We start from the raw sequence: 26,558 nt of genomic DNA on the forward strand, positions 1-26,558 counted from the left end.
TACTGATTGTATGTCTGCTACTCAACAAACACCAGAGATATAACAATATGAAGGTGATGCTGGTACAAACAGGGACTGTCATTCCCTGTCAGCTTATCTCAGTTACAGAATGAAATGCCTGTTTTTAGAAAGACAGACAAAAATAATGCATGTGAGTAGAATATGGGGTGGGAAGAAGGAAAAAAAATGAAGGTAAAGGCATGTCAAGTGGATAGAATAATGAAGAGTCAGCAACCTCCATACACTTTACAATAATCTCTGAAATGCAAATCAACCTCTGTCAATGGGCACCAGGAAACAAAGTAGATACTTGGTGTTTCCTTAGGTCTTCTTTCCCAGAGAGCGGGAGAAAAAAAGTGCATATCTGCAATCCACCTACTAGCCGGGGAACAGACTGTGCTCTAAAGTGCACCAATGCTGGAATCACTGAATCAAAGCTGAATTAAGCTATTGTTTTATGAATAGCTAAAGGAAATACACATTCACAGCACAAAAATTACAGCTTCATCATTCTTTGCAGCATACTTATTTTGTAGTATTCTGAGCTCTCTTCAGTGGTCTGTGTTGGTTCTTGTGCAGTCTGCAAGGGACAAATAAAAGTCTTGGCCATAAGTACCCAAGAGGTGGAACTAAAACTAAAAGGAAAATAAATTACGAGTGATACAGTATTATTGCACAACTCTACAACTGAAAGGTTTTGCCTTTTTTCTTTCAGCAATAAATCATATTGAAGAATCATAATACAGCTAAAAATTGCAACACAGCAATTATAGCTAGAAAAAATTGTAGTGTCTAACTGTGAACTTGGAACAGACTGAGTAACCTTACAGGTTTGATCTTTAAGGACATCAAAGCTGCTGAGATAATCAATGCATACTGAACTCTGTATTTACTTGCTGCTTTTATAGATGACAACAAAGCAAGTTGTAGCTGCAGGTCACTCCGAGGAGTATCATGAGTAATGTATCTGAAATGGTGCTGCTTGTCTGTTTCACACAATAATCAGTTCCAGGAACTCCTGAGCTGCATTTTCAGCAGCTCATCTTCTCCAGTTCCTCACATCATCTCAGTCAAAAAAGGGTGCAATCCATATGTATGTAGAACAGAATGTCAAATATCACAAACCTTTTAACTCAACGGATGATTCAGTAGGGCCCTGCAGTAGAGCCACCAGTGAAGCTGTTAGAACAATGGTTCTCAAATTGCCATGTCTTGGGGACTCACTTGTCTTAATTTGACAAAATAACTGTACATTGGAGACTCCCTGAGGCAAAACACATACTTGGTGCATTTTACCACAATTCCTCTGCCTCAAGGCAGCAGTAGCTGAGAAGGGTGTTAATGGAGGTTCTAAGGTGCAAATCACAGTAAATAAGAACACGGATGTATAGAAAAAACATGCCCCAAATGCTTCTATAATAAAAATGCCAGAACACTGAAACTGTTCACAAGAAATTCTAGGATAACAGTCACAAAGATGAATTTAGGGGATAAGGAAGAATACAAGATGAGGTGGTGGTAGCAGAAAATAAGCAATTGCAGAAGAGGTACAAGAGTGAAGAAACCAATGGGATTAGAGAAATGCAAGAGAAAGTACAAGGATGGAAAAGCTACAAGCAGTCTAAACCAGTTATTATCCAGTACAGGAAAATCCTTTCCTGCCAAGACTGTGATATATTTTTTCTGTTAAAAAATTGATTAATTATTTGAGAAAGGTGGTCAGAAGTAGATGTTTGTCTAGAAATGCAAATATTCTCCTATAATGTTGTAGTTTAAATAACAGCAATAAAGGAGAAAAGTCTGTAACAGAAGCAGGCTATTTAGCAGAGTTCATTTAAACTCTAGCATAGTATTGAAAATGTGACTAATTATTGTTTACAATTTTCTTTGTTGCCTAAATATTTGTCCTAGAGAGAAAGTGTACAGTGAAGAAGAATGATTAATCCTTATTTTTTTGTATTGTATATAAATATTCCTGAGGCTTTAACTTAGTGTAATGGTTTATAAAATATCATGGCAGAATTTTGACAATCGGAGATTTTCAACAAAGAATTAAGTTGAGCTGTAAGAAACACACTGTATAATAACAGTATATGAATATTGTGTTAGGATACGCTTGGCTGAGTGCACTTTAAAGCTTAGTAGTTATAAGCCACCTGTATGGATCCTCTATTCCAAGCTACCACTACAATAGTTTTCAGTGATATCCTGAAGATATACTTTCCAAATTGCAATGTTTATCTATGTAGAACTTCTATACTTAATTAAAAAACTCAAAACTATAGCTTATTTTGGGGACAACTGCACTACAGTAATCTAATACTGAAGACAGATGGTCCTAAGACCGTGCAGACAAGAACAGCTGATCAACTTCAGCAACCGATTTTTATAGGTACATCTATTTCAAAATATTTGATCATAGATTATTTAGTATCCAGCCCAGATCAGAGAACAGATTTTCAAGACTGTTTTAAATATAACAGAAATAATGCTTTAAGCTATGCTCCATGCTGGTAGTGTTTATTTTAAATTCCTACTGATTACTAATTTTCTTCTATTGTAAGTCATTTGTCCTCTTACAGAGAGTTCAGCAAAGTCCGTAGAAAGCATCTGTTTCTTCAGCCAAACCAAGTGTGAGCAACTTTTCAGGCTTATGAACCTAATGGAAATTACCTCAGTGGTAGAAGCAACTAATGTTTTAAATTAATATTATGAATTAAAATTTTGGTGCTCCAGTTTGCAGGAAAATTTAGAGTCAGTTCATGAAGAGACAGCTGTGCTTTAGCTGATCCTGGACTGTATGCATTCCAAAGGACAACACCAAGGAATACTTTACTGCTGTTGCGTCCCTCCTGTTTATCACTCTCTTCACTCTTATCTCTCTTTTCTTCCATTTGCAGGGAAGGCATCTATTCCAAAACAGTTGACCTGTATTAGTCTGAAAAGTATGAGTTTTCTGTGATTTGGGTGTTAATTCTACTTATTAAGAAAAAAGATTAAGCTCAAAAATAATTATTTGATCCAAATAAAGTATTTTTTAAAATCTTACATAAGAACTAATTCTGAAATACTACAGGAAAAAAAGGGAGTCAGAAATATAGCAACAAACCCTCCAAACTAGTGCAGTTAGGCAAAGTTTTCCTTTTCCACATATGTTAGAAATGTGAGTATACGGGACTCCATGGTATATGAAATTCACTGCACAGGCTTCAGTTTTCCACATTATGTTTAGGAAGGAATGGGTTAAGCTCTTGACTTGGGCTTGTGCCAAGGGATATTTATGCTTGTAAACCCCTGTTTTGTGCAAACTTTCAAGAATTATATAACCATTACAAGGAAAATAATCTATTTTTGAAGACAACAGGAAGTCTGGACAACTGGACACTAATAATGAGCTGTCTCAAACAGGCTTCACATAATATGTAACAGAAACCTTTTAGATGCTGGTAGGTGTTTCACAGACCTCAAAATTATCTGGGCATTTATCTTAAAAACTTTCTAATACAACACTTGACTCAAGAATTTTGTTTCTATATTTAGATAAGCAGTATATGATGGTTTGCTATGGAGAGACTAACTTGCCAAACAATTACTACAGGCTGCTTAAGTTTCCCTTTGAGGTTCTTCCTCAATTCAGATCAGCTCTCTAGTGAGGTACTGAAATTAAAGTAGTTCCTGTGCTATTAAGCCCAACTTCAGAATAAAAGAAGCAGGGAGCATGAGGAGGACAGAGTTTTCTTTCTAAGAGATAGGTTGGTTGTGCCAGGGATTAGGAATACAAAGTACTGGAAGACGGATGAAGGATTGGGATCTAACAAAAAAAGTCTTCTGTGGATTTGTACTGATCAGAACTTGAGTATTGCTTTGAACGGAGAAAAAGCAGACTCTTAATCCTTTGAAAGATACCATTTCTTTAGATATACAACCTTGACTTCCTTAAGGAAATATCTTGTTACATTTAAATTCTATGAATTTGCTTTGCCAAACCTTTCCAAATCTCTGAAGCATTCTGAACCTTAAATAATACTCTCTTTCTAGAACATCTGCCAGGTCTATTCCATGTGCAATTGCTGTTTCTGCTGTTACTGTATCTTTTCCTGACTGAAAAAGACTAATGGTTTGAATCTGGGAAAAGGCAGCCAAAAGAGTGGTGGTGTTGTGATCAGCAGCTTTCTCTTCCCCCTTCCCCCCTCCCCACCTCGCCCCAGCTTCAGAAGCTTTATTACTTTCCTTCTAAGTTGCAGCACAGAAAAGATTAGAAAGCCTCTTTTCAATGCTGACATTTCTTTAAATTTCCCCAGATGTCTAGAAAATAACTTTCCAAGTTAATGCAGAGAATACAGGAGCTAAGTAAATTAGAGGAAGAAAAAGCAGAGAGGAATAAATGTTTATCTTCCACTGTGAAATGAGTCTATGTGTAGATTTGCTTTTTATTTGATGGCTAAAAATGAAAAAGCTATTCCTAATATGAGTGAAAAAAAATCACACCCTTCATATTATTAAATTAAATTATGTTTTTGCTCTTTTCTGGATGCTTTAAACAGATCTTTGTATTCCTGAACAAAACCTTCCTTTACTAAGTTTTTTCCCTTTGAAATTTGATAAGTGCATTGTATTAAGTTTTGTTTCAGTAAACTGTTACTGAAGGAACTCAAAACCAGAAGAAAATTGGTTTCTATTCAGTCTTTGAGGAGGAATGCATTTTCACTCTAAAGATATTGCTATATGAATGTTTACAGGAAACTAGAAAAACTTGAATTTTCAATTAGCAAAATGCAAGCTCCTAAATATTAGGGGATAAGATGTAAATAACAGCAAAGAAAGCACTTAAAAGATAATATAAGTATACAAACAAATTTGTATTGGTTGTCCAGGAGTAGATTTAGGCTGGAAATTGGCAGAAACTATCTATACATCAAAGAACCACAGTCCCAGAAGAGCAAGAAATACAACTTTCTGAAAGAGAGAGCTTGGTACAAGTAATGGCTCTAAGAAAGCTGTGGTTGCATGAGACAGCAACAAACTGGACAAATAGAACCAGGTGCTCTTTTGAAGTCCAGAATTCCCATTACTGCTGGTACTTTAATGTGTTTAAAAAGAATGGAAGATATATAACTATCACACTGAGAAAATTTACAGGTAATAGGAAAGAAGATGAAGCCTCAAGTACTAGAGAGGAGGAGACCGTTAGTTCAAAGCTAGATGAGTTCAGACAGGAAAGCAAAAAAATGTCTGAGAGTGGCAACATGAGGCTAGATCTGGACAGCAGATTATGGATTATGCATACACTGGGAGCAGGTTAAACTGAAAAAAACACTGGAGGGTATAACCACCAACTAAAAGGTATACCTCTTACCTAAGGTTTCTTACCTGAGAAATGACTGAGGCAGTAATTGAAATTTTAAAAATACTACAAAGAAATAGAATCTCTGGAGAAAGGTTTCTAGATTAAATATAAATGATTCAGCTGTGGAACAGTTTAAAGTCAGTGTTTCAACCTTGCCCCACTGTGACCCCTAGAAAATGTCTCCTGTCCACTTGCATTTAGCCTGGCTCAGCTTTTTTTGAAGCAGAAAAGGAAGGTTTTGCTGGTAAAGGGTAAGTTTTTCTGCCTGTCAATCAGTGCCTTCAAGGTCCTGGAACTTAAACAGGACCACAAACTTTCCAAAATAATGATACAAATCTCTTCAGTGACTGAAGAAACTCAGGACTGAGCGGGAGCAGAAGTAGATATCTTCTCAGCTTTTCTTGCCTCTTATCCATGAAGCTGGACAATAGGTAGGATAACTCTTACAGAGATAATAAGGAACCTCACCTTTACACTGATATAAGACCAGTAGGCATTTAAAAAAGAGATATCAGTGATTCACTGAGCATTTATTCCTGAAATGGTATAAAAGTTGGTTATTGTATTTTTCGCCATTTTCTGACACAGATTTTGTAAGTTGAACATCAAATCAAGTTAAAAGTATAATTTAAAATTGTAATTTTAAATTTTCCTTATGATGGCATGATGTAGTGGTTTTGGGATGGAGTTAATTTTATTCATAGTAGTTCATATGGTGCCGTGTTTTAGATCTGTGACCACAGCAGTCTTTTCTGGTACCCAACATGGGGTACCAGAAACAAAGGAGAGTATGACCTGCAGAATGAACACTAACGGCACAGTTACAGTTCCACGCCTTCCCCAGCCGGCGGTGAGCTTGCCTTCAGCTCCTGTGTGCCTCACAACACCCATGTCTGCCAAGGCCCCTACGTTCCATCCCTAAGGAAACCTGTTCATTTACATTTTCCTAATTACACTAAGTTACACCCCCATCAAGGCTGTGAAGGGATACGTGCGCCAAATGTGGGGAGGGAAAAGCAGGGGGAAGGGGCTGGCAGCAAGTGGGAGGGGAGGCCCCACAGAGGAACACCAGCCATCATCCCACCTTCCTGCCACCTCTTCACCTCTTCTCTGCGCCCCGGGAAGGGGAGGTGGTGGCACTGGGGTGGTCTCAGTGTGCTTCCAGCTAAAAGGGCTGCCTCTTTCTGTTCATCCTGGGTGGGTTTATTTGTGGGGAAGCTGTGAGCGAGGAGGGGGGGGAAGCTGGTTTTGTGTTGAGCCACTGAACATCTTGCTTGCTTTAGGATCCACCTTTATCACAGGGTGCAATCATAGGTTACTTATATTACTATCACAGTTGATTGGGGGATGCTGTCCCTCTTTATAAGGAAGCTGGTGGAGCAGCTGTTTGCTTTTCTGGTGCTAAACCTCCTCTCAGCTGCCTGTGCAGTGTGGTGTTTATCAGTGTAATGATGGGTAAAGATGGGTTCAAATCCTGACAGTGTACAAGACTTTGCCCATTGGCTTGTTTCATAGGACTCTTGGGTTACACAGACTTCTGCAACGTGATTGTTGAAACAAAGCATCACCAACTGTTTTTACTACTCTTCCTCATAATTTGTGCTACTTTCCTTATTGTCTGGATATTTCTCTTTGACAAAAATGCATTTGTAATAGTTTTTTATTTTAAAGCTTTTTCAAGCTTGCACAAAATAGCATTCTATATCAGTCTGAAAGGACATTTCACAGTGGCAATGAGGTTGGTTAGTAGTATGTCTGTTCTCATTCCTTCTGTGATCCAAGGAAAATGTAAACATGGTGGAACAGTGATGTCACCTGGGCCGGATAAAAAAAGACTATCACACCTGAATTGTTTCTATTCTATGCAAGAGAAGATCTGATTCCAGATACCAAAGATGAAGCATTCTATTACATATATTTGGGTTGGTTTTTTTTAAAAAAACTAAAATAGTTAGCTAAATTCTGTATCCAACTGGTTGTCTTGATTAGAAGAAAAGAACGCTAAAACATAAAATCTTTATAGAGAATGCATAAAAATCCTGGGGTTTTGGAACCCAGAAGTACCCAAATGGCATAATACTATTCTTTGCCGCACCAACCAGCATTTACATCAAATGTTATGTTTCCCCTTCCACCAAGAACAGAAATTTTTAACAAGTCATCAGTAGACATGATTTCTACAGTATTTTTTAATAGAAGGTGTTAAAATATATCATCTGTGGGGAATCAGACAGTAGCCTTCCTTAGAAATTATCAAAAAAACATGAGTTGGTAGGAACTTTATTCAGAAATACCTCTTAATTCTCCAATGCCTTGTCTTCTTTTGGAAGTTGTATGAAAGTCAAGTGAAAAGACCTTCCTTGAATCACAGAAGTGCTTAAACTGTAGATAGAAATGAAATATGGGAAACCAGCAATAAAGAATTTACTGACAACTATGGGGTTTTTTTTGTGTTGTGGCTACCTGTTACTCTCCGATTGCACTGTAAGAAGGGAATTAATCTGGTTTATTATTTGTTTTGTTTTGTTTTATTTGGGTTTGTTTTTCACAAAAACAGGTGAGGAGGTTGAAAGTATTGAGAAATAATATAGTAGACTTAAATTAGATTTTGTTCTTGAGAGATGACACAACATTAGAAATCTATTATATGTGATAGTTCTTCACTAGGAAAGTAGTGCAGCACTAGGGCAGGTTGTCCAGGGAAGCTGTGGAATTTCCACCTTTTGAGGTTTTCAGGACTTAGCTAGAAAAACCCACTTGGAATGGGAGGACATATTAGGTGATGAGGCTCTACAAACACCTAGCTGCAGCCTTTAGCTAATCTCTCTTTCCACCTCTGAAAGGCAGCAGTGTTTCTGCTTCACAACACTGAAAGATCATTGAGTGATGTCAGTTTGAATACTTATTCTATTCAGACCAAAAGCTTTAGGACTAAGAGAGAGGGCAAAATTATGTTGTAGTTTTTTTTGTTTGGTTGGGTTTTTTTTGTTTTGTTTTGTGTTTTTTGGTTTTGGTTTTTTTTTTTTTTTTTAATCATGTAAACTGAGCTACTACATTTGGGTGGTAATCTCTTTGCAATGAATTCACACATCAATGCTATATTCTGGCTTTCAATAGTTAGGATTCCTGCAACATTAGCAAAGGGTTAAGCTGTTTCTTGTGGTCAGTGAATCAAGTACTTTAGTAAAATTCAATGTGCTGCTGCACTGTCTGTCATGACCGGGAAAGACTAATACCACATGCTTGCTCGGGACTTGACAAAAACCTGGAATCTGTTTTAGTTATATTTCCCCTTTCTTAAGCTCAGTATGGCTTAAAAAGCCATATTCTGGAGTGGTTTTTTTGCAATACTTTGATCAACATTGACTGCGATATGGATAATCAGGTATCAGATGGCTGAGCTGAGCACTGCTTACCAGGGAAGTCACACTCTGGCAGCTGCTTTGCAAATTATATATAAAATTATATAAAAGTGGCTAAGGGTCCCAAATCCCAAAGACGTTTGCCCCATTCTCTTGTGTCTAGTCCAGTTCCAAAATAAAATTTAGTGAGTCCTAGGCAAATTTAGGTGCCACAGACCAAAACTTTAAATTTGAAAATGATCACTGATCAGGCATCTGAGTCTGCAGTCTTAAACCACTTTCCATGTGTTTTATGTCCTGCTTCTGTCCATGCCTATAGGTGATAGGATTAAGCAACTCAGCTCCCATTTCATGTTACCTTCAGGCTTTGAAGCTCAACGTATTTTATAGGGCACCTAAGTATTTATTTCTAGGATTCCAGATTCTACTTTGGGTGCCAGAGGTCTTGAGTTGGGCATTGCAATAGTCAGTGCTGTGAGAAATCCATGTTTTTGCCTCTAGTCCCATGGAAGAAATTCAGGTTAATTGCTTTTGAAAAGAAAGTAAATTATTGTTTCACTGACTCCTTTTGAAAATGCTGTCACCTGTTCTTAGCTTTCTTAAAGGCCTCAACTCACCTTTCCTTGAAGTCAATGGTTTCTTTCCATTTACTGCAACTGGAGTTGAGTAGATGTACACAAAGCTGTCAGTAGTTCTCTATCAGCTGCTTTTGCTCTGTTAACAATAGTAAATCAGTTGAAATCAGTTTGGTGATAAAATTATTTTATCATTAAGTCTTGAGGAATGCTACTGTTCTGTCAGCTGTCTGAGTGGGTAACCCTAGACTGTTAACAGAGCAGTCCCAACTGCATTTTCTCCTCTTCCCCATCCCTCAGTTTGTAGATGGGGTTCCACCGCTCTTCATAGTCCAAGACCCCATGTATAGGCATTTCTGTATTAGCACGATATTTTTCATTAATTATTAATACTAACAAAAGCTGGGACATTTAGCTGATTGTGGTGCTAGTTATAATGCAAAACATATCAATACTTTAGAATTTATTTATGGCTTTAACTGAGACAATTTGCATTTGACACAGACTTTGTGTACTGTTTCAAAAGCATCTATACATTTTATGAATAATTCTGTGAGGTGTTTCTGGAGTATATGTCCCCCTCATAAATGACATGTAAACAAATTTAGACTCAATTGTACCTGGATTTATAGAATACTCATATAAAAGGAAGTATAGTTCTACTTATAGAGATACCTGCCAGGTTGTGTGAAAAACATGTTGGATTTAGAATTTCCTTGTCAATATTTGCAGAACATCACTAGGCACTTCTAAATCATTTATCTCTCTTATCATTTATTTATCTCTTGCCAGCTACAGCTTGTTTCTGGCACAGTGGGAAAGTGAAAGCATTATTTCTTTAAATTATTATTGAAGTCATTTGGATGTCATCAAAGCCTTGCAGCTTTTTCTCTTTTTTCCTGCTATTACCCACTTTTCTACTATATTCCCACTAAATTCAAAGCCTTGCCCCTTTTGTGTTCATGATGCTTGTTCGTGGGTGGAGGAGAGAGAGAAATTGGGAGTGAATTTGAACCCAGGAAGAAGGGAGGGGTGGGGGAAGGTGGGTTTAGATTTGGTTTTATTACTCATCAATTGGTAATAAATGAAATTAATTTCCCCAAGTTGAATCTGTTTTGCCCATGACAGTAACTGAATTGCTGAGTGATCTTCCTGTCCGTATCTCAATCCACAAGCCTTTTGTCATATTTTTCTCACCCTATCCAGCTGAGGAGGGGAGTGATAGAGCAGTTTGGTGAGGACCTATTGGCCAGCCAAGGTAAACCCACCACAGTGCTCAACAAAAAAGTTCTGTTAAGCTTGTTGTCGTGTTCACTAATATTTTTCTCATAGCTTAATTTCAATTTAGTTTACTGTATTTCCACTGATTATCTGTCTTCACATCTTTGGAGTCTCTGTATCTGCTTCAAAGAAAATAAATTTTGGGCTATGTAATAAACATCTCTTTTAGTAGTCCTAGCATTACTGCAGTCCAGATAGCTCTTCAAACTCTTGAAAGTCCTTTAATTTATATTTTTTTTCCTTATATTCATAAATGTATGTCTTTATATTGTATCTCATTTCAAGTAAGCCTGCATGGGAAGAATAGTTAGTAGGTCACAGGGACAACCTTCTATGCATTCTATAAGTTAACATGCAGATTTTTCATGCTAACTTTTACATATTGTGTAAGTTAACATGCAGCCTGCAATATGTAATTACTGTCTATTTCTATATGCTTGTATTTTGCTTCTGCTCTGAAAACTTTACACTCCACACTGCACATACATAACTGACTTTTGAGACAGGTATTGTTTATGACATGAATATTTGTGAAAAGAAGAAGGGTGAATGGTGGTTATACAATGGAACAGTTGTTACAAAGAAATTGTCTTTGCTCTGAAAAGCCAGAGCTGCACAAGGTTTTAGTAAAAAGAATTGGTGGAACGTGACATATTTGGTGGGTAGAGAAATTGTGTTTCTTGTTCCTGCAAGAGTTGTGGTGTCTTTATCCTACAGTATTTTTAACTAAAACATTCAAACTCTATAAAGGATTTAGAAAGCAAATACTGTTTTCCCCAGTATTTTCCCCAAATTGCTTGTTTCCATGCATTCAGGCATTTATCAATGTGAAGTTGTGGGGTTTTGTACTACTTGAAAAATACACAAATAAAAGAACGGTTCTAAATCACCTTTAAGTGATATCTATGTCATTGTGTTGTGGTAAGCTTTAAACTTTGATCCCACATTGCCCTAATCCATTAAACTAAAATGTAGTAATGTCATTAACATTTATCCTTCTTGGAACTACGCGTTGTTCTGGAGCTTAAAAGAAGTTTCTTTTTTTTCCTTTTGAATTTTAGTGAAAGATAATCCTCTGCATTCCTAACTAAGCCAATTTATCCCTTAACACCTCTTCAATTCAGATACTTTCCAGGCCTTGCTTTGTGGCCACTATCTATTGAAAGATAACTGGAGGACATTCCATTCGCCCTTGATCACCAATATTCCTTAAGTGGCCATAAAGCTTGGGAATTAAAGCACATGTCCATTAGGAGTAGTAAAAGGTATAATAAATACAAGGGTTTTGAAAGAAGCTGCAAAATTGGTTAGAAGTACGGCAAGGCTTTAAAATGAAAAAAGACTAAAATTTTAGTAGTCTTTAGTTCAGGAAGAAGAAAGATAACTGAAGTTTCCAGAACAACAAAAGGTACAAGGATGTGCATATTACTGCACACTTTAAAACAGTGCAAACAAAAACGACTTTAAAGACAACATATGTAAATCTGTTTCCATCACAGAATGTGCTAAAGCTGTGCAGCTCATCCTGATGAGGTCCAACCGACATCGAGAGCTTTGCATAATTAATTAACATGTATAAATTTGTCTCACTAATGTGTATTCCATTGCAACAGAGGGCATAAAAATAGAGAGATAGGAGCTGTCATGCAACTTGCCATGTTAATGTCTGTGTGATGATACATGGGCAGGTACTGCACTAGACATGCTGACTGCTTAATCTGCCCATCTTCCTTTGAAAGTAAAAAAATGCATCACACTGACCTGATACACCAATTTCTCTGTGTGTGCCAATATGACAAGATTTTAAAAGAAATAATATAGTTTGCTTGTGTGAAAATGTGTTTCTCCCTTTGTCTCTCATAGCATTGCTGCACACTCAGTCTTGTGTTCATACACTGCTTTTTGGCATTAATGTCTGCAGGATTAACAAAATGCTATCAGTCTGTCTTTTTAACTCATACTGAATCAAAAGAAATTATTTAATTGTAATTACAGATCATCTCCCATACAATATTTTGTAATCACCATTAGACATCAGGAGTTATTTTTCCAAAGATTTAAGTTGCAAAACCTGTTGTGTTTCTCAGCATGGAGTAATAGAGCAACTGCATTGGTCTGTAGACTTTCAATGAAAACAGGCTGGTGCTGCCATCTTTTGGACATTATTTAAATACTTGTTATGGAAAACAAGGATCTGATTAATGAGGCCATTGTTCATGAGGGATGTGGGGAATATGTCAAAGAATTAACTTTGAAAAAACCTCCTGCTGTGGATTTTTATTCCATTCTTCTTAAAAATGCATTCGTGGTCACAAGCATACAGCTTTGTGAGTGCGTAGGGATGTCCCTGCATTAAATGCCGTGTACGCTGAAGAACAGTTTGTGGTCCAAAGTCTTAAACGCATTGCAGTTACCTTTTTATGTGCTATTTAAAGAATTTAATCCACTCAGATGGAATTCATTTTGCTTATGGAAACATACAATTTCCATGACAGCATTTTAGATTTATTTGTCCTTGTTGCATTTAAAGTATTTATTTTGGGGCCTGATTATTCAAAAACACATTTTCTGCCTGGGAGACTGAAAGGTAAGAAATGAATAGATCAGTCCAACCTGGAAAAAACCAAAACATTCTGCTTTATCTGCATGAAAAGAAAACTATCCTTCCAGAGAAATGCTGAAAGTTCAGTTATATGAAAGCCTGAAACAGGAGTGGTGTGGTTTTTCAGGAAGAAAAGATTCTGCCCTCCCTTCTTGGGAATTAGATCAGAATTTTTGATCCTTGCTATAGACAGTACACTAACATTTCTGACAATGTGGGTGTTTCCTTCCTTTTTCAGCAAACAGCGTTCCAGGAGAAAAACTGGGTAGAAAATCCAGTTAGATCAAACTTTGTAGGTTCTAGAGCTAGTTCAGCAAATAGCTATCCTTAACAAACTGCTCTGGGGAGTGTACTAATATCCTACTAAAAAAACATGGAGAATTTAACTGTATGGGTGTTTCCTGTGACAAAGAAACAATATCTCCTTACCCACCACAAAGCCCTTACACAGTAAGAAGGACTTTGGTTCCTGTTGGCATGCTGGGTCACGGCGGAGTGGCAGAAGAGCTCATAGTCCCCTTCCTCATGTATTACTGACAAGGGTATGGTGACCTGCTCTGTACAGTAGTTACAGATTGTTACTGGTTTCATAGTGTTGAAGCGTAGCACAAGTTTAGTTCTGATGTCTTTCCTATCATCCTGAAATAGCAGTACAATGAGTCTGACCTATTCATATCTATTGTTGCTACTAGCTGTCATTTTAGCATTTATATATTCATCATTATGTTTTATCTGTCTTTGTCAACCTACTTCTTCAATGGAAAACTTATAGAAACTTTGTGTAGTACTCTAACAACAAAATTGGAAAAAAAGACGTATTCCGTCAATATAACTAGAAACAAGACAACAGTTAATTTAAATAAAAAACTTTATTAACAATGTAAAACGTTTAATATCTTACAGTCTGAGATAATTCTGGCATGCCCTATATGAGTTAATACTTAGTGATATGCAGACACCATGCTTTGAATTCCATTGGAAACAAAATGGGTTGGTATTGTGTTTTACATTGTTTATTTTAGTAGACTGTCTTTTAATAAATTATTTATTTTTTCCAAAAGCTTGTAGAGATACTATCAGCTTAAAAGGAAATCTGTTGCTTCTACGCATTGTACAGTATGTAGATATTTTGATTTCTCTGTATTTACAAGTTCTAGGTATTTTCATATATGGTTTGTGTATCATAAATCAAGATTTTTCAATGAAGCTTTTAAATTGAGATATAGTGGAAGACTAAATATGAATGAGAGCACAAAAAGCAACTGGAGATTTTATGCAAATTCTGTTACAATATTGTTTACTTGTTTTAGAACTTTTGTATTTTTGCTTTTAAATAGTTTTCTATGCTTAAAGACTGTTAGAATATGATCAAGTATTTTGATATGATACTAATAAGAGTACTGTACTATGCACAAACTTTTAGCTGCAGTTCAAACAATAAAAAAAACTTTAAAATTATCTATTAACCATAATTTGTGTGTCTTTTCTCTGAGTGGTTGAAAGTGAGCATGCAAAACATACTTTAAAAAGTTTTAAAAACATTCTTAGTTATGCTAGAGCTATCCCACAGCTGGTTGTTGACCACCATAACTTTAAGCTATTAAAACCCTTAATTTGAAAAGGATGGAGCAGAAGAGAAAAAGAAATAGGCTAGTATAGAAAACGTACTTTATAACCAACTGTAGCAATGTTCATCTTTTCAGTGGTCAAATAATAGTGGTTTAATTGAAGTTATAATTTTCTTGGTGCTTCTGTACTTCATCTTCTAACTTGAGACAAGACAACACAGTCCAAAGAATCTTCGCTTCCGTCTTCTTACCAACGGATACGGAGTCAAGTGTAGGAGGCTGCTATCATCTGTGATGAAAAAACCCCCACAATTTAATACAAGCATGTACACATGCACACACAGAGAATAGTTTATATCATTTATGTGTCCTAGCAGCACCTACATGATCAAGTAATAGATCCCATTGTTCTAGGCACAGAGCAAAGTCTTACAATGCTGATTATCAGGATCTCCATGATAATGCAATAGAAATTTTGGCAATTAGAATACCCGGTCAATGACTAAACCTAAAGGAAATTACACCTCCAGTATTGGGAGACCTGAGCCACAATATTCCTGCATGCATGAATCATGTTATTGTCCCAAATAAAACCTAAAGATAAGTTGCCTGAGATTTTGCAGACATGCAAGTTTGGAAATGTCAGTCCTAAGGTTAAATTCTGGCTTAATTTAAACATTAAAAAAACACTTTATTGGGTGGCCCTTTGTAAACACCAGAGATTTAAAGCTGCAACACTGGAACATCTTGGCACATCAAGAAAAAAAGCACTTGTCCGGGAAAGTAAGCACAATATGCTCACCCTGTTTCTCGTTAGATTTCTACCTTTTGTATTAACTCCTTTTCAATTCATACGAAATGTATATATTAGTGCCTATACTTACGTTAACTCATGCACTGTCAGCAAGCTATCTCACCAAATCTTTAGACTTCACTTTGAATTTGAGCCATCTTCAGGCATGGTTTCAGGCTAAGAGCTAAGCCTCACTATGTTCCTATTCTGGTCACATCAGGGACCTAGTTTTGATTTTAGGCTCTAGACTGTACTGTAATACAAAAACGTAACTATAAGAACATCAGTAAGAGATCATTTAATATTGTGACTCAAGTTTATGAACCACATCTTAGCATAATAACTTTCCTGCTGCCACTTAAGAGAATTCCATACAAAAAACACAGGTGCACAATCAGTAACATTATGTAAAGCTTCTGTGGGCTTGCTACCTTAACTCCATTCTGGCTGCCACTGAAATCAACAGCAAAACACTCACTCATTTACTGAAAGCAGGATTGGGTCTTGTAAACATCAGCACATTCAATGGCATTCATTCACCTCATGATCATTCTGTTAAACACTGCTTGTAATACATATACATGTCAAAATTGAAGTCCAGACCATACTAATTACCTATAATGTTGTTTGTTTGTTGTATTTACTTATACTGTTATCTAGCTTTAATCCGTTAAAGGTCCTGGAATATTTAAAAAATTTTAATGGCTGTATGACTAATGAGTATGACTGTCCATTCCTGAAGCATCCATTCTCAGGGGCCATCTGTAAACTATGATCACAGTTGGAGTCTGTGGGAGCTGCAAAAATACCATTTGTGATTACCTGGTCCTGGGGCATGTCTCAGAGCTTTTGAACTCTAGCTGACATGTTTCCCATCCTGCTGCACAGATGTTCAGTGACTTTCTGGCCAGTTTTGAAGGGCAGTGTAAACATCAGACAGCAGAGAAGAATTCTGCACACCTTTATCTCTGTTCTGAATTCGAGTTTCTGTATGCTTTATATCTCCCAAATTTGCCTTTTTCTTCCTTATTTCCACCATGCTCCTTTCTCCTAGTCTAGGCATAGACTTTATGGCATTTTTCCAGTCTCTACAATGGCACATCTCTACCATGTATCATAAGCAGTTCCACTTCTCCTTCCACATAGTTTCATCAAGCCATCCTGCCATAAACTCTTACTTGTATAATGAATTCATCAATTCTATATTCACCTCTTACTATATTATGATTAATACTAGATTGCTTAGATACTTGGGACAAGATCTAGGCCTCATTAGGCATAATTCACCAGCTGCCACTGTGCAAAGACTACACAGCATTTAAGAAATACACATTATCAAGAAGAAATTTAAAAGGAAAATTATCTTTTTAATGTTCACATGAAGAAAGAGAGTCCCTGTACATGTGGAATATTTAACACTGCTGGGACACAAAATGAAGGCCCATTGCTAAATACATGCATAGGATGGAGATCCTGCCCCCCTTTTCATTTGTATAGGGTGCCTCATAGCTGGCTACTGGGAGAAGCACACTGTTAGCAGACTCAAGGCAAGTATCTTTTCTGCAAAGGGTCAGTGTCTGCCACAGATGCTACAAGCCTTTTAGGGGTAAAGCAAACCCCATCACTCAGTAGGATCCCTATTATAGTCGGTGCTATTTACATCTTCATTATCTTTGAAAAAGAAAGCCTCCTGACACAGGGAATTAGCTGTGCTGCTGCTTTCACGTCACCAGGAAAAATCTATTATTTTATCTATAGGTACAATACCTATAAAATTCCAGAATACCTCATGTGAAACTCAAGAGGCCAAAGTTCACATACTAAATTCTGGCTTCTCTGAATCAGTATGGAAGAGACTTCACCCAGATTTTTCTAACTTCTGTTAAAAACCCCTATATTTTTTGGATCTAATGGAAGGCAAAATCTGTAATTATCTTAATTTTCCATATATGAAGAAAATACAGAACATACCTTGATTTTTCAGTGGTAAAGGCATAGTCTCCCTGAGTTTACTTAAAAGGTTTTTCATTTCTCTCATATCTCTGTGGAAACAAAAGTTGAAAGAGATATAATAGAACAGGAGTTGCAGACTGAATGCAGAATGGCTCACAGTATAGCTTTATATACTGAAATGATGGAGAAATAAATAAAAAAATCTATTGGGCAAGCATTTGGGTCATATACGTGTATCAGAAGATGCATATCAACATAAAGGGCAGTAGATTTAATAAGGGAGCACTTTTGAGCCAGTCTGTTATTAACTAGTCACATCTGGCCCAAATTTGTGATCTATTTTGATGCTTGAATATTCCATATTAAATGAGTTGGTGGGCACAGTGTGATCCTTGTGGCAAAATACACAATATGGCTTAAAATTAGCGCAAGCTAGTACTAATGTCAAGTTAACACCCCATATCAGCATTTTGTAGCTTGTGCCACTAATGTGTTTCATTGTTCAGAATAAAATTATAATACATGTAGCTAATCCATGACATTTAAGCTCCCTGCACATTAAGTGAAAATTTTAGAAACGGGCAGTGACTTTCACCCCCCTTAGGAGGACTCTGGCATGAAATTTTCTAAAAGGCAGGAGATGGAAAATATGATAGCAAAATATCATCTCACAAAGCACGTTACATTTGGGTATATTTTGGGAGAGGCCAGAACTTGCAAAAATGTTCCTGTTTTGCATATAGATAGCAGACCAGCAATTTTGTGTGCAGGCTTGTAATGTCTTAGGGCTTTCAAGATTTAAAAACAATGTAGTCTTGCCTCATTCATCTACATATAAAATAGTTCTTAGAAATGAAGCATCATGACTAACAAGGAATTGCTAAGTTTTATCCTCTAGTAGAACTGCACCTCATTTTATATTAAAAAACATGGTAACTACTACAATCTCAGCAGCAGCTTAATATACAAAGCCATCAAAACAGGCACTTTTTGCAAAGAAATGTTGGCCATAAGGATTACTCCTTACTAAAGGGTGTCATGTTTGTCTTTCAACTGCATAGTTAAGGGGGTAAGAGAATTCCACTTCGACAAACCCATGGATGATGTTTCCCTCCCCTCCTAAGGCTTCCACATTCATAACTATGGACAGAAACAACTGACATGAACGAGATTCTGTGTTTTTGATTTATGAATGCAGAACCACAGGCCAGCAGATTTCAGGTACAAAATCAGAAACCAGTCAAGATGAGCCAAAAGCTCCTCTTCTAGAGAGCCTGGCCCACTAGGAACATAATTTCCCACCCTTTGGTTTTGCCAATGACCCTCTGGTAATTAGCCTAATTAAGGATGTCACTTCTCTCTGCCCTCCTTTTAGGAGTTGTTCTCCTAAATGCTAATAGGTTATTTAATTTACTAATACCTGTAATGGTAGTAACACTGGCTGCCTAATTGGAAAAGACTAAGTAAGTCCTAGACAGAAATTTGTTTTGTTTAGGAATGAAGTGTTACACATACCTTTCAGTGTTTTCAATATCTGTGGAAACCTGCCATAAATGCTGTTGAATATCTGTTGGTGACGATGATGTGTCTTCTAAAATAGGTACTTCGGAACTCTCCTCCACTTTAGTATCCAGGATCTTGGGTGGGGCACAAGGTTCTTTTCCTTTAAAATATTTAAACAAAATATATATCACCATTATTTATTGATTAAAATGCATACTCAGATTATATCACTGATGTTTTGACCTTGATCTTGCACAGTATATACGAAGAGAGAGTGGTGAATGCAAACTCTGAGTAAGAACTGTTCAGAAAGAGAGCAGACCACACCAATCTGCTAATCAGAGTGCCGCTATATGTTACTCCTACCAAACAAAACTAAGAGAAGCTCTATGCAGGCATTTGTGGAGCTTAGAATTTTACATAGTGAGTATTATGAAGGGTTTCGATTAAACTCCAGTGGCTCACATGTGACACAAAATAAGAGCTAGAGGACAGACCAGAACAAATTAAGTAAGGAAACAGCATACATTCTGAAAGCAACTTCAAAAACTTTGATGCTGAAGAACATTGCAATCCATGCGTCTTAGTATTACAGCAATACTAAGGGAAAACAAAAGACAAAAAAAATGTGCAGTTTCATACTTGGTGATTTTAAAAGCAATACATAGCTGCCCCAGCTCACAGCCCAATACACATTATATTCTTAATTTCCATGCTTAGATTTGCCTAATCCATGCTCACTAAATGAAAATTAAATGCAGTGTTGGAATTTAATGGGGACTTCATGGCACAACTGCCAGGGCTGTTGTCAGGGAGAGAATGGGATAAAGGATATGGACCATTGTAGTGGAGCATGCAAGAGAGTTAAGTACTGGTAGGATTTTTTTGTATCCTTGCAAGCCTCCTGTGGACTGTCTGATGGTATTCCTTTTCTGTAGTGGCCAGTACAGTCCTGATACCAAGTACTTTTAAAGGAGAAAATTCAAATTGAAGTGCACCCCAGACATGTTATTGAAAATTTAAAAGTTTTTCCCCCTCTGAGTTCTCTCATGAAATAGAGTAAACAACCTCAGAAAGAAACAAATTAAACTTCCTAAAAATAGAGAAAAAAATCTCAACGTTTAAACCAGTGGTATGAGGAGTTGAGTAAGAAATGTTATTTTCACCTCACAGTATTTGCAATTTGAAAAATTTTCACATCAGGATAAACCTGAGTAGTTCCTACAAGGTTTGACATAGAACAGGAAGAACAAGAACAGCTAACAGAGTAGTAGTCATTTAGCCCATTTTTCTGCAACACTAGAGACCAAGGTTGCAGACCATGCTATATTTGTCTTCAACAATATAAATAAGTATCCCTGCTATCAGGCTTAGAGCCTTGTTTTTTTTTAAACTAGAAATTCCTGGATCTCAAGATGCTCTTTTTGGACAGGTTCTTTAAGCTGTTGTATTCTTGTAAATTATCCCTTGGCTGAAAAAAAAAAAATTAATCTTACCTACTTGTCTAAATGTCAGACTAGACGTTGCTTATACTACAGAAGATACCTGCTTAATGTTTTCAGTACTCTCTGAAGTCAGTAGGAAGCCCTTTTCCCTGCTTCCCCCCAACCAAGCCATCTAACTATGATTCCAAGAGATTGCATGACCTGACATTACAAGTTTATAATCTATAAAAGAATCAGTAGAAGAATGATGTCCTGTGTCCGCTCTCTGCTGCTTACTTTGCCATCCACTGCAAACTCGTTACTTTGCCAGATCCCTGTGTGAGACACTTTAACCCATCAAACAGTAGAAGATCACCCCAATAAGAGGAAAAATAGAATGTGAAGTTTTCTGATGTTGCAGTGATTTAAGTCAGGTCAGTGAAGAACACTACGTGTTCCAGAGGAAGTGCCAGAGGAGGAGGATGATCATATGGCCAGAAGCAGTGGAAGGGAGGAAGTGAAGGCATGACAAGGGAGGGGAGATAGAGAGGAAGGGATCAAGACCTTTCTGGTGGTAACAAGCTATAATGCTGACCCAACTGCTTGCGGAACAGCATCCTCAGCCTACCTCTCAGATTATGTGTTTTACTCTGTATCACCCTGCAGGTATAACTTCCAATTTTTCTAGTTCTTAACTGCAGCTTTTGCTGTTATTTTAAGGTAGTCCATATTGTACAATTTTAACTGTTCATTTGTGTAAGCTTCATTATTCATTATTCTTCCCATTACAAGAAGCCCATAACACAACATACTGTTACCAGTAAAAGAGGGTTGTCTCAGTGAAATGATCTAATTTGCCACTGATATAACAAGGTGTTACTGCTGGAACTGGGTATTAGTTAATTCTCCCATTATTTTGAAATGTTATGTTGGAACTCTGACCTGACCTCTGTGACAGGCTGTGAAGAATAACCCTGTCTACAGATGCATCCTCTGGGATGTGAAAGATGTTTCAAAGGAACAATAACAATACTAGATGAAATAATAGAAAAAGTTCTCTTTCACAACTTGAGAACAGAAGCACTGAGACTCTAAGGCTCTTTTGCTAGCACAAAGGCAAGCTCTTGCAGATTTAGCAGAATGAACAGCACAGATTTCTCTTCAACTGAAAAAAGCTCTTTACCAGTAATTCTGTTGTATTGTGAACAATTCACGAAGACTTTATTGAATTTCAGAGCATCTGCTCAATCACTTGAAAACAGTTAAAGAGGCAGCTAGTAACAAAGGCTTTGCTTGAATAATGTATATGACTCAGGCTTAACATTTCTACTACATAGCACAGCCTGTTGAGAAACAAAAGCTCTTTAATCTTCTCATCCTTCTAATGGTGGTAAGAATATCTTTTGTATTGCACATTCTTAAAATAGGGATATAAACCCTAAATTTTACTTTCAATTTAGTCAGTGGAAAGACTTTTATTAATTTCTGTTGGAATTTGGTTGTGCACACAGTGTTTTTGGAGGTGTCCACATACACTTGCTATTCTTGCCAGTTGACTAGACAGAGGCTTTTTTACTGTGACATTTTAATATAAAGCATGTTTAAGAAGGATGTGAAACTCCTTGAGCAAGTCCAGCGGAGAGCTGTGAAGATGATCAGGGGACTGGAGCATCTCCCATATGAGGAAAGGCTTAGAGACTTGGGTCTGTTTAGCCTGGAGAAGAGAAGACTGGGGGGATTTCATAAATACCTATAAATATCTAAAGGGTGGGTGTCAGGATGGTGGGACTAGGCTGTCTTCAATAGTGCCCAGTGACAGGACAAGGGGCAATTGGCACAAGTGGGAACACAGGAAGTTCCACCAAAACATGAGAAAAAGCTTCTTTCCTGTGAGGGTGACAGAGCAGGGGCACAGGCTGCCCAGGGAGGCTGTGGAGTCTCCTTCCCCGGAGACATTCAAAACCCGCCTGGGTGCGTTCCTGTGCCCCCTGCTCTGGGTGTCCCTGCTCAAGCGGAGGGGTTGGATAAGATCATCTCCAGAGGTCCCTTCCTACCCCTGCCATTCTGTGATTCTGTGATTCTGTATTCTTTGTATTCTAGCCTCTAATTCAGCATTTATTTTTTTTTACTTTAAGAAGCAGGATATGTCTTTGATATGAAATTAAATTTATTGAAATAAATAATGCTGAAGATCAAACTTGAGTGAGGATAAATAAGAGGGTAGAAAATTATCAGTTCAGAAAGGCTACATACAACATCTGTGATCACCATGCTTTATGAGTCTCACCTGTTATGCTCTTTACTGATTCTGAGGTGACCTCTGTGTTTGCTTCTGATATGCTACCCTATGCACCTACTCGTAGTCATCACCTACTTCCTGGAAAAACTTACATAATGAAAAAACCACCTATTATAGGTCCCTTAGAGCTAGTTAGATTTCACTGCAGATGAATTGGAAAGATTTCTGGGGGGAATAACAGAATTTTAAAAAGCTGAGAGAACCCCTCTCTCAAAAAGAAGGCAGCATTTGCATCAGGCTTCTAACCGGGCAGTTAAGCATAAATGCACAAGCTATGGCTCACAGCTGAAGTAAATGAAAAGGAGAACATGAAAAGGGGAATAGGAAAGAATTGTGTAGGAAGTAAAAAAGAAATGTGGCAATATATCTAACAGCCTGATGAACTTCATTCCTTCCTTACACATGGGACCTGCAGAACTCACGAGATTGTCTCACTGGAAATATTATTATTAAGGAAAATGCACTAGGAACAACAAGGCTGTGGTAGAAGATGTGTTTTCCTCCTTTCATGCTTGTTTCTATTCTAGTCATTTGGCCTCTTCACAGCGCCCACATGAGAACAGGTAATTCTCAATTTTTTAAGCGCTTGTTTCCTTATTTCCTATTATTTCACCTGTGTGCTTCTGACATCTTATCCCTTTTGTGTAAGTAATATATCAACATAATGACACAAATCTACCAGTCTTTAAATAGAGTGCTGAGATTGTAGCATATCTGTTAAACAATCCTTCCTCTCCTCTTCAAGGCTCTAAATAGCATGTAATTTAAACAAAGCCAAATAAAACAAAAATCCCTTCACTGAATTGAGGGTTTATTTCTGTAATCTATAATATAAGCTATCACAGGCTTTTAGGTACTATTTTAATGAAATATAAGTTGTTATCACAAAACACATATTGGAAAAACGAGTTGTGCTATCAACTTCTTGTATGGCACATATTTATCTGTGGTTTGGTATCATTCTGATGCACCAACAATGCAGGAATGAGTTCAGTCTGAATTTACATCACAAAAGCCTAATGTTTTCTGTCCATAGTATGCAGACACGATTTCCCATAAGACTTGGTTCTCCTTTTTTTCACCTAAGCATTCAGTACCTACCACTCTGGTTAGTGCTGGTATCCTTCTGCCCTCAGCTATGTTTTTGTAAGTCAGATGGGGCCCACACATCTCAATTACAATGACTGAACTGTAATTTTTTCTTCAGGGTTTCCAAATAGGCTTGTGGTAAGAATAAACAATATGTAGGTTACAAGAATTAAAGTACTTTGTATCTTATTCTGAGAAATTATTAATGCATAAACACAACCTTCAGAAAAAAAAGACACAGGAAAAAATAAGACTTTGAGACCATTTCATACAAGAAACTAAGATTCTGGGAAGCTAATGTATCCTGGACTAATTTTTTTTTTTTTCAGAGATATTCAAATTCTACTAAAATGACTAGAACTATGTGTAAATAACTGATGGCAGGAATTACCTCTCCATGCATGTATGCTTCTTTTTCAACAAGTCACAAACCATATAGCAGGCTGTACGGATTCTGGACCAGAAGAATAATATAACTATACATGAGCAGTGACTTATTTTGTTCAAACTCAGCATAAATAGCCACCAGTTTCAAACCTTATAATTCTTTGAGAAATATTTTTACAGTGTGTTTTGAATTCTAGAAAGCATCTCCAGTTCATTTTAACTGTCCCCTCTTGCCTTTGATTTGTAACATGGGCTTACTTCCTTAATTATTAAAATGAGTGCATTGCTGAGGTGCTGCATAGCTGGCTAATAGAACGACTGGAATCTGCAATTTAGGATTTAAAAAAATATTTTCTAATATATTTAATTATATAATCAAGCCAATTATACCTGTAGATGATCCTAAGAAATTAATGGTTTCTATGTAAACGTGTATAGACATTAAACTTCAGTAATGCATACTGCCATAGTGGCATGCTATAACGATCCAATGATAATATTTTACAGTTCCTTGCAATGAAAGGAATATATTACTGTTGTGGATATATGAATCAGCAAAGCTCTTTTATCTGTTATGTTTACATATTGAAAATGCAATGCAGTTCCTTATAAGCTATCAATGAAACCTCTGACCCCGAAATATTTGTGGCTGAATACAGCAAAGTATGCCGAAGTGTACTTAAAAACTCTGTGGTAGTTCTGGGTTTTCTCAATGTGGGGCCTTGACAATCTCAGAATTAATTTGGAAAAAGGGTAATCACATTCAGCAGCTTCCATGGGCAGAAATTATGTAAACTGCTTCTCCTAAGACCTTGCTAGCTAAGCCAGGATTTGTTTATTTAATCAGAAGAAGAGTCGTTGGGAACACGCTATGTCAATGAAGTAGACATACAATATAAAAAGGAATTAGAGCTGAATTTTATTAACCATCAGAGAGGTACTTAAGCTCCTTCAGAATATCTTAGTTTCCATGAAACTCTAATTCAAATTTTAAAAAGTATTACTAGCTTTAAGAACTGTGTTTGACACTGCTCCGTAAGGCAGAAAGCTATGTAATTCAAATGATGGAGGGGAACAAATAAAGCATAACCAAGATGAGGAGAGAAGCTGCAGGTCCTAGGTGAGTGAACTCACGTGTTGCTTGCCAAAGCCTTAGAAAGATGATTCTATCCAGAGAAGTTCTGCCAGAGTGTGATAATGATGCAGAAAAAAACCTAGGTGAACAAATGCAGTGAGAATTTTCAGAAGATTTCCTGAAGAGCTGGAACATGAGCTGCCATCTGCATATCTGCTGCAACAGTATTTGCTATAGTCACCCCCAAAAGGTATTTGCTATAGTCACCCCCAAAAGATATTTGCTATGACAAGACCCTTAAAGCCATCATGTTAGGGACTGCACGAAGACACAGGAGAGTTTCTCACAGTGCTGCCCTGAAAACTGGACTTTATACCTACCCAAAGTTTTCTTGTGATCCTTCCAAGTTGCTTAAACAAAGCTCCTCAAAATAGTTATTGACAAAGTATTTCTAATTGTCTGGTTGCTCAACCCAGAGACTCTTTGCACTCAGCTGCAAATGAAGCTATTGAAAAATTACTCTATAAACACGTACAGCACTTCATAAAGTATGCTGCCATCTCAGATGCTAAATTAGGAATCTTTAGCTTAATCTCTCTTTGTTCCTTCTTTACAATGGGAAAAATTGCTACTACCTCACTATGCAAGGCAGTTCTGGAGATACTACCATCAGTGTATGAGTTATTGAGAAAGGCCTGAGGATCAGAAGAAATCTGCCTTTAGAACAGAATTGTGTGCAATAAATGAAATGTATGACACTGAACAATTAGCATAAAAGAAAGATGTATGCCCGAGTAAATATTTAAGTGTTAGTTAGCCAGGACTCTTGGGACTGTGGAAAGGAGGAGTAATAAAATGTATAATCACATAGCCAAATATTTGTTACCTACAAAAACCTTGAATTAAGGCTACTTGGTCATGTTTTGTTCTGTCCTTTGTAAACTTTCTGAGTGTTGAACTTTGCACTCACAATGCATTTTCAACACTGGGCTTTTGTGTTGTATGTATCTTACAACAAATTTATTAGAGACCACTTACCTCAGTTTACTTACTGCATAACACAGCTGGAAATACTTATGGCTTTTGGCCCCACTGGGACTGTTACATCTCAGAGAAATAACAGACTATCTGACTTTTCTAGCAGAGGTTGTATGATACTAATGAGTTAATCTAAAGCACAGTAAATATGTAATAAATTTCTGTACAGGAAGCTTGATATATACCATACAGTACATATAGGAATGTTTGTTCAGTACAACAGAAAGATAAGGAGAGATAGAAGATCAGTGCTGTGAAAGAC

General features: G+C 37.0%; 1 protein-coding gene across 1 annotated transcript in view; it reads right to left on the reverse strand.

Moving 5' to 3' along the window:
- Nucleotides 1–14,017: 14,017 nt before the first annotated feature.
- The window catches only part of RGS7BP (regulator of G protein signaling 7 binding protein), a 41,296-nt gene continuing 28,755 nt past the window's right edge, over nucleotides 14,018–26,558 (reverse strand). Inside the window, exons 4-6 of the mRNA XM_075079544.1 lie at nucleotides 18,997–19,144; nucleotides 17,500–17,570; nucleotides 14,018–15,024 (exon numbers count right to left, since the gene is read on the reverse strand). Coding sequence (XP_074935645.1) covers nucleotides 14,933–15,024; nucleotides 17,500–17,570; nucleotides 18,997–19,144 — 311 coding nt within the window. The 3' untranslated portion in view covers nucleotides 14,018–14,932. The remainder of the gene's footprint in view (nucleotides 15,025–17,499; nucleotides 17,571–18,996; nucleotides 19,145–26,558) is intronic.

This window comes from Phalacrocorax aristotelis, chromosome Z (assembly GCF_949628215.1).
Source record: "Phalacrocorax aristotelis chromosome Z, bGulAri2.1, whole genome shotgun sequence".
Lineage (NCBI taxonomy): Eukaryota > Metazoa > Chordata > Aves > Suliformes > Phalacrocoracidae > Phalacrocorax > Phalacrocorax aristotelis.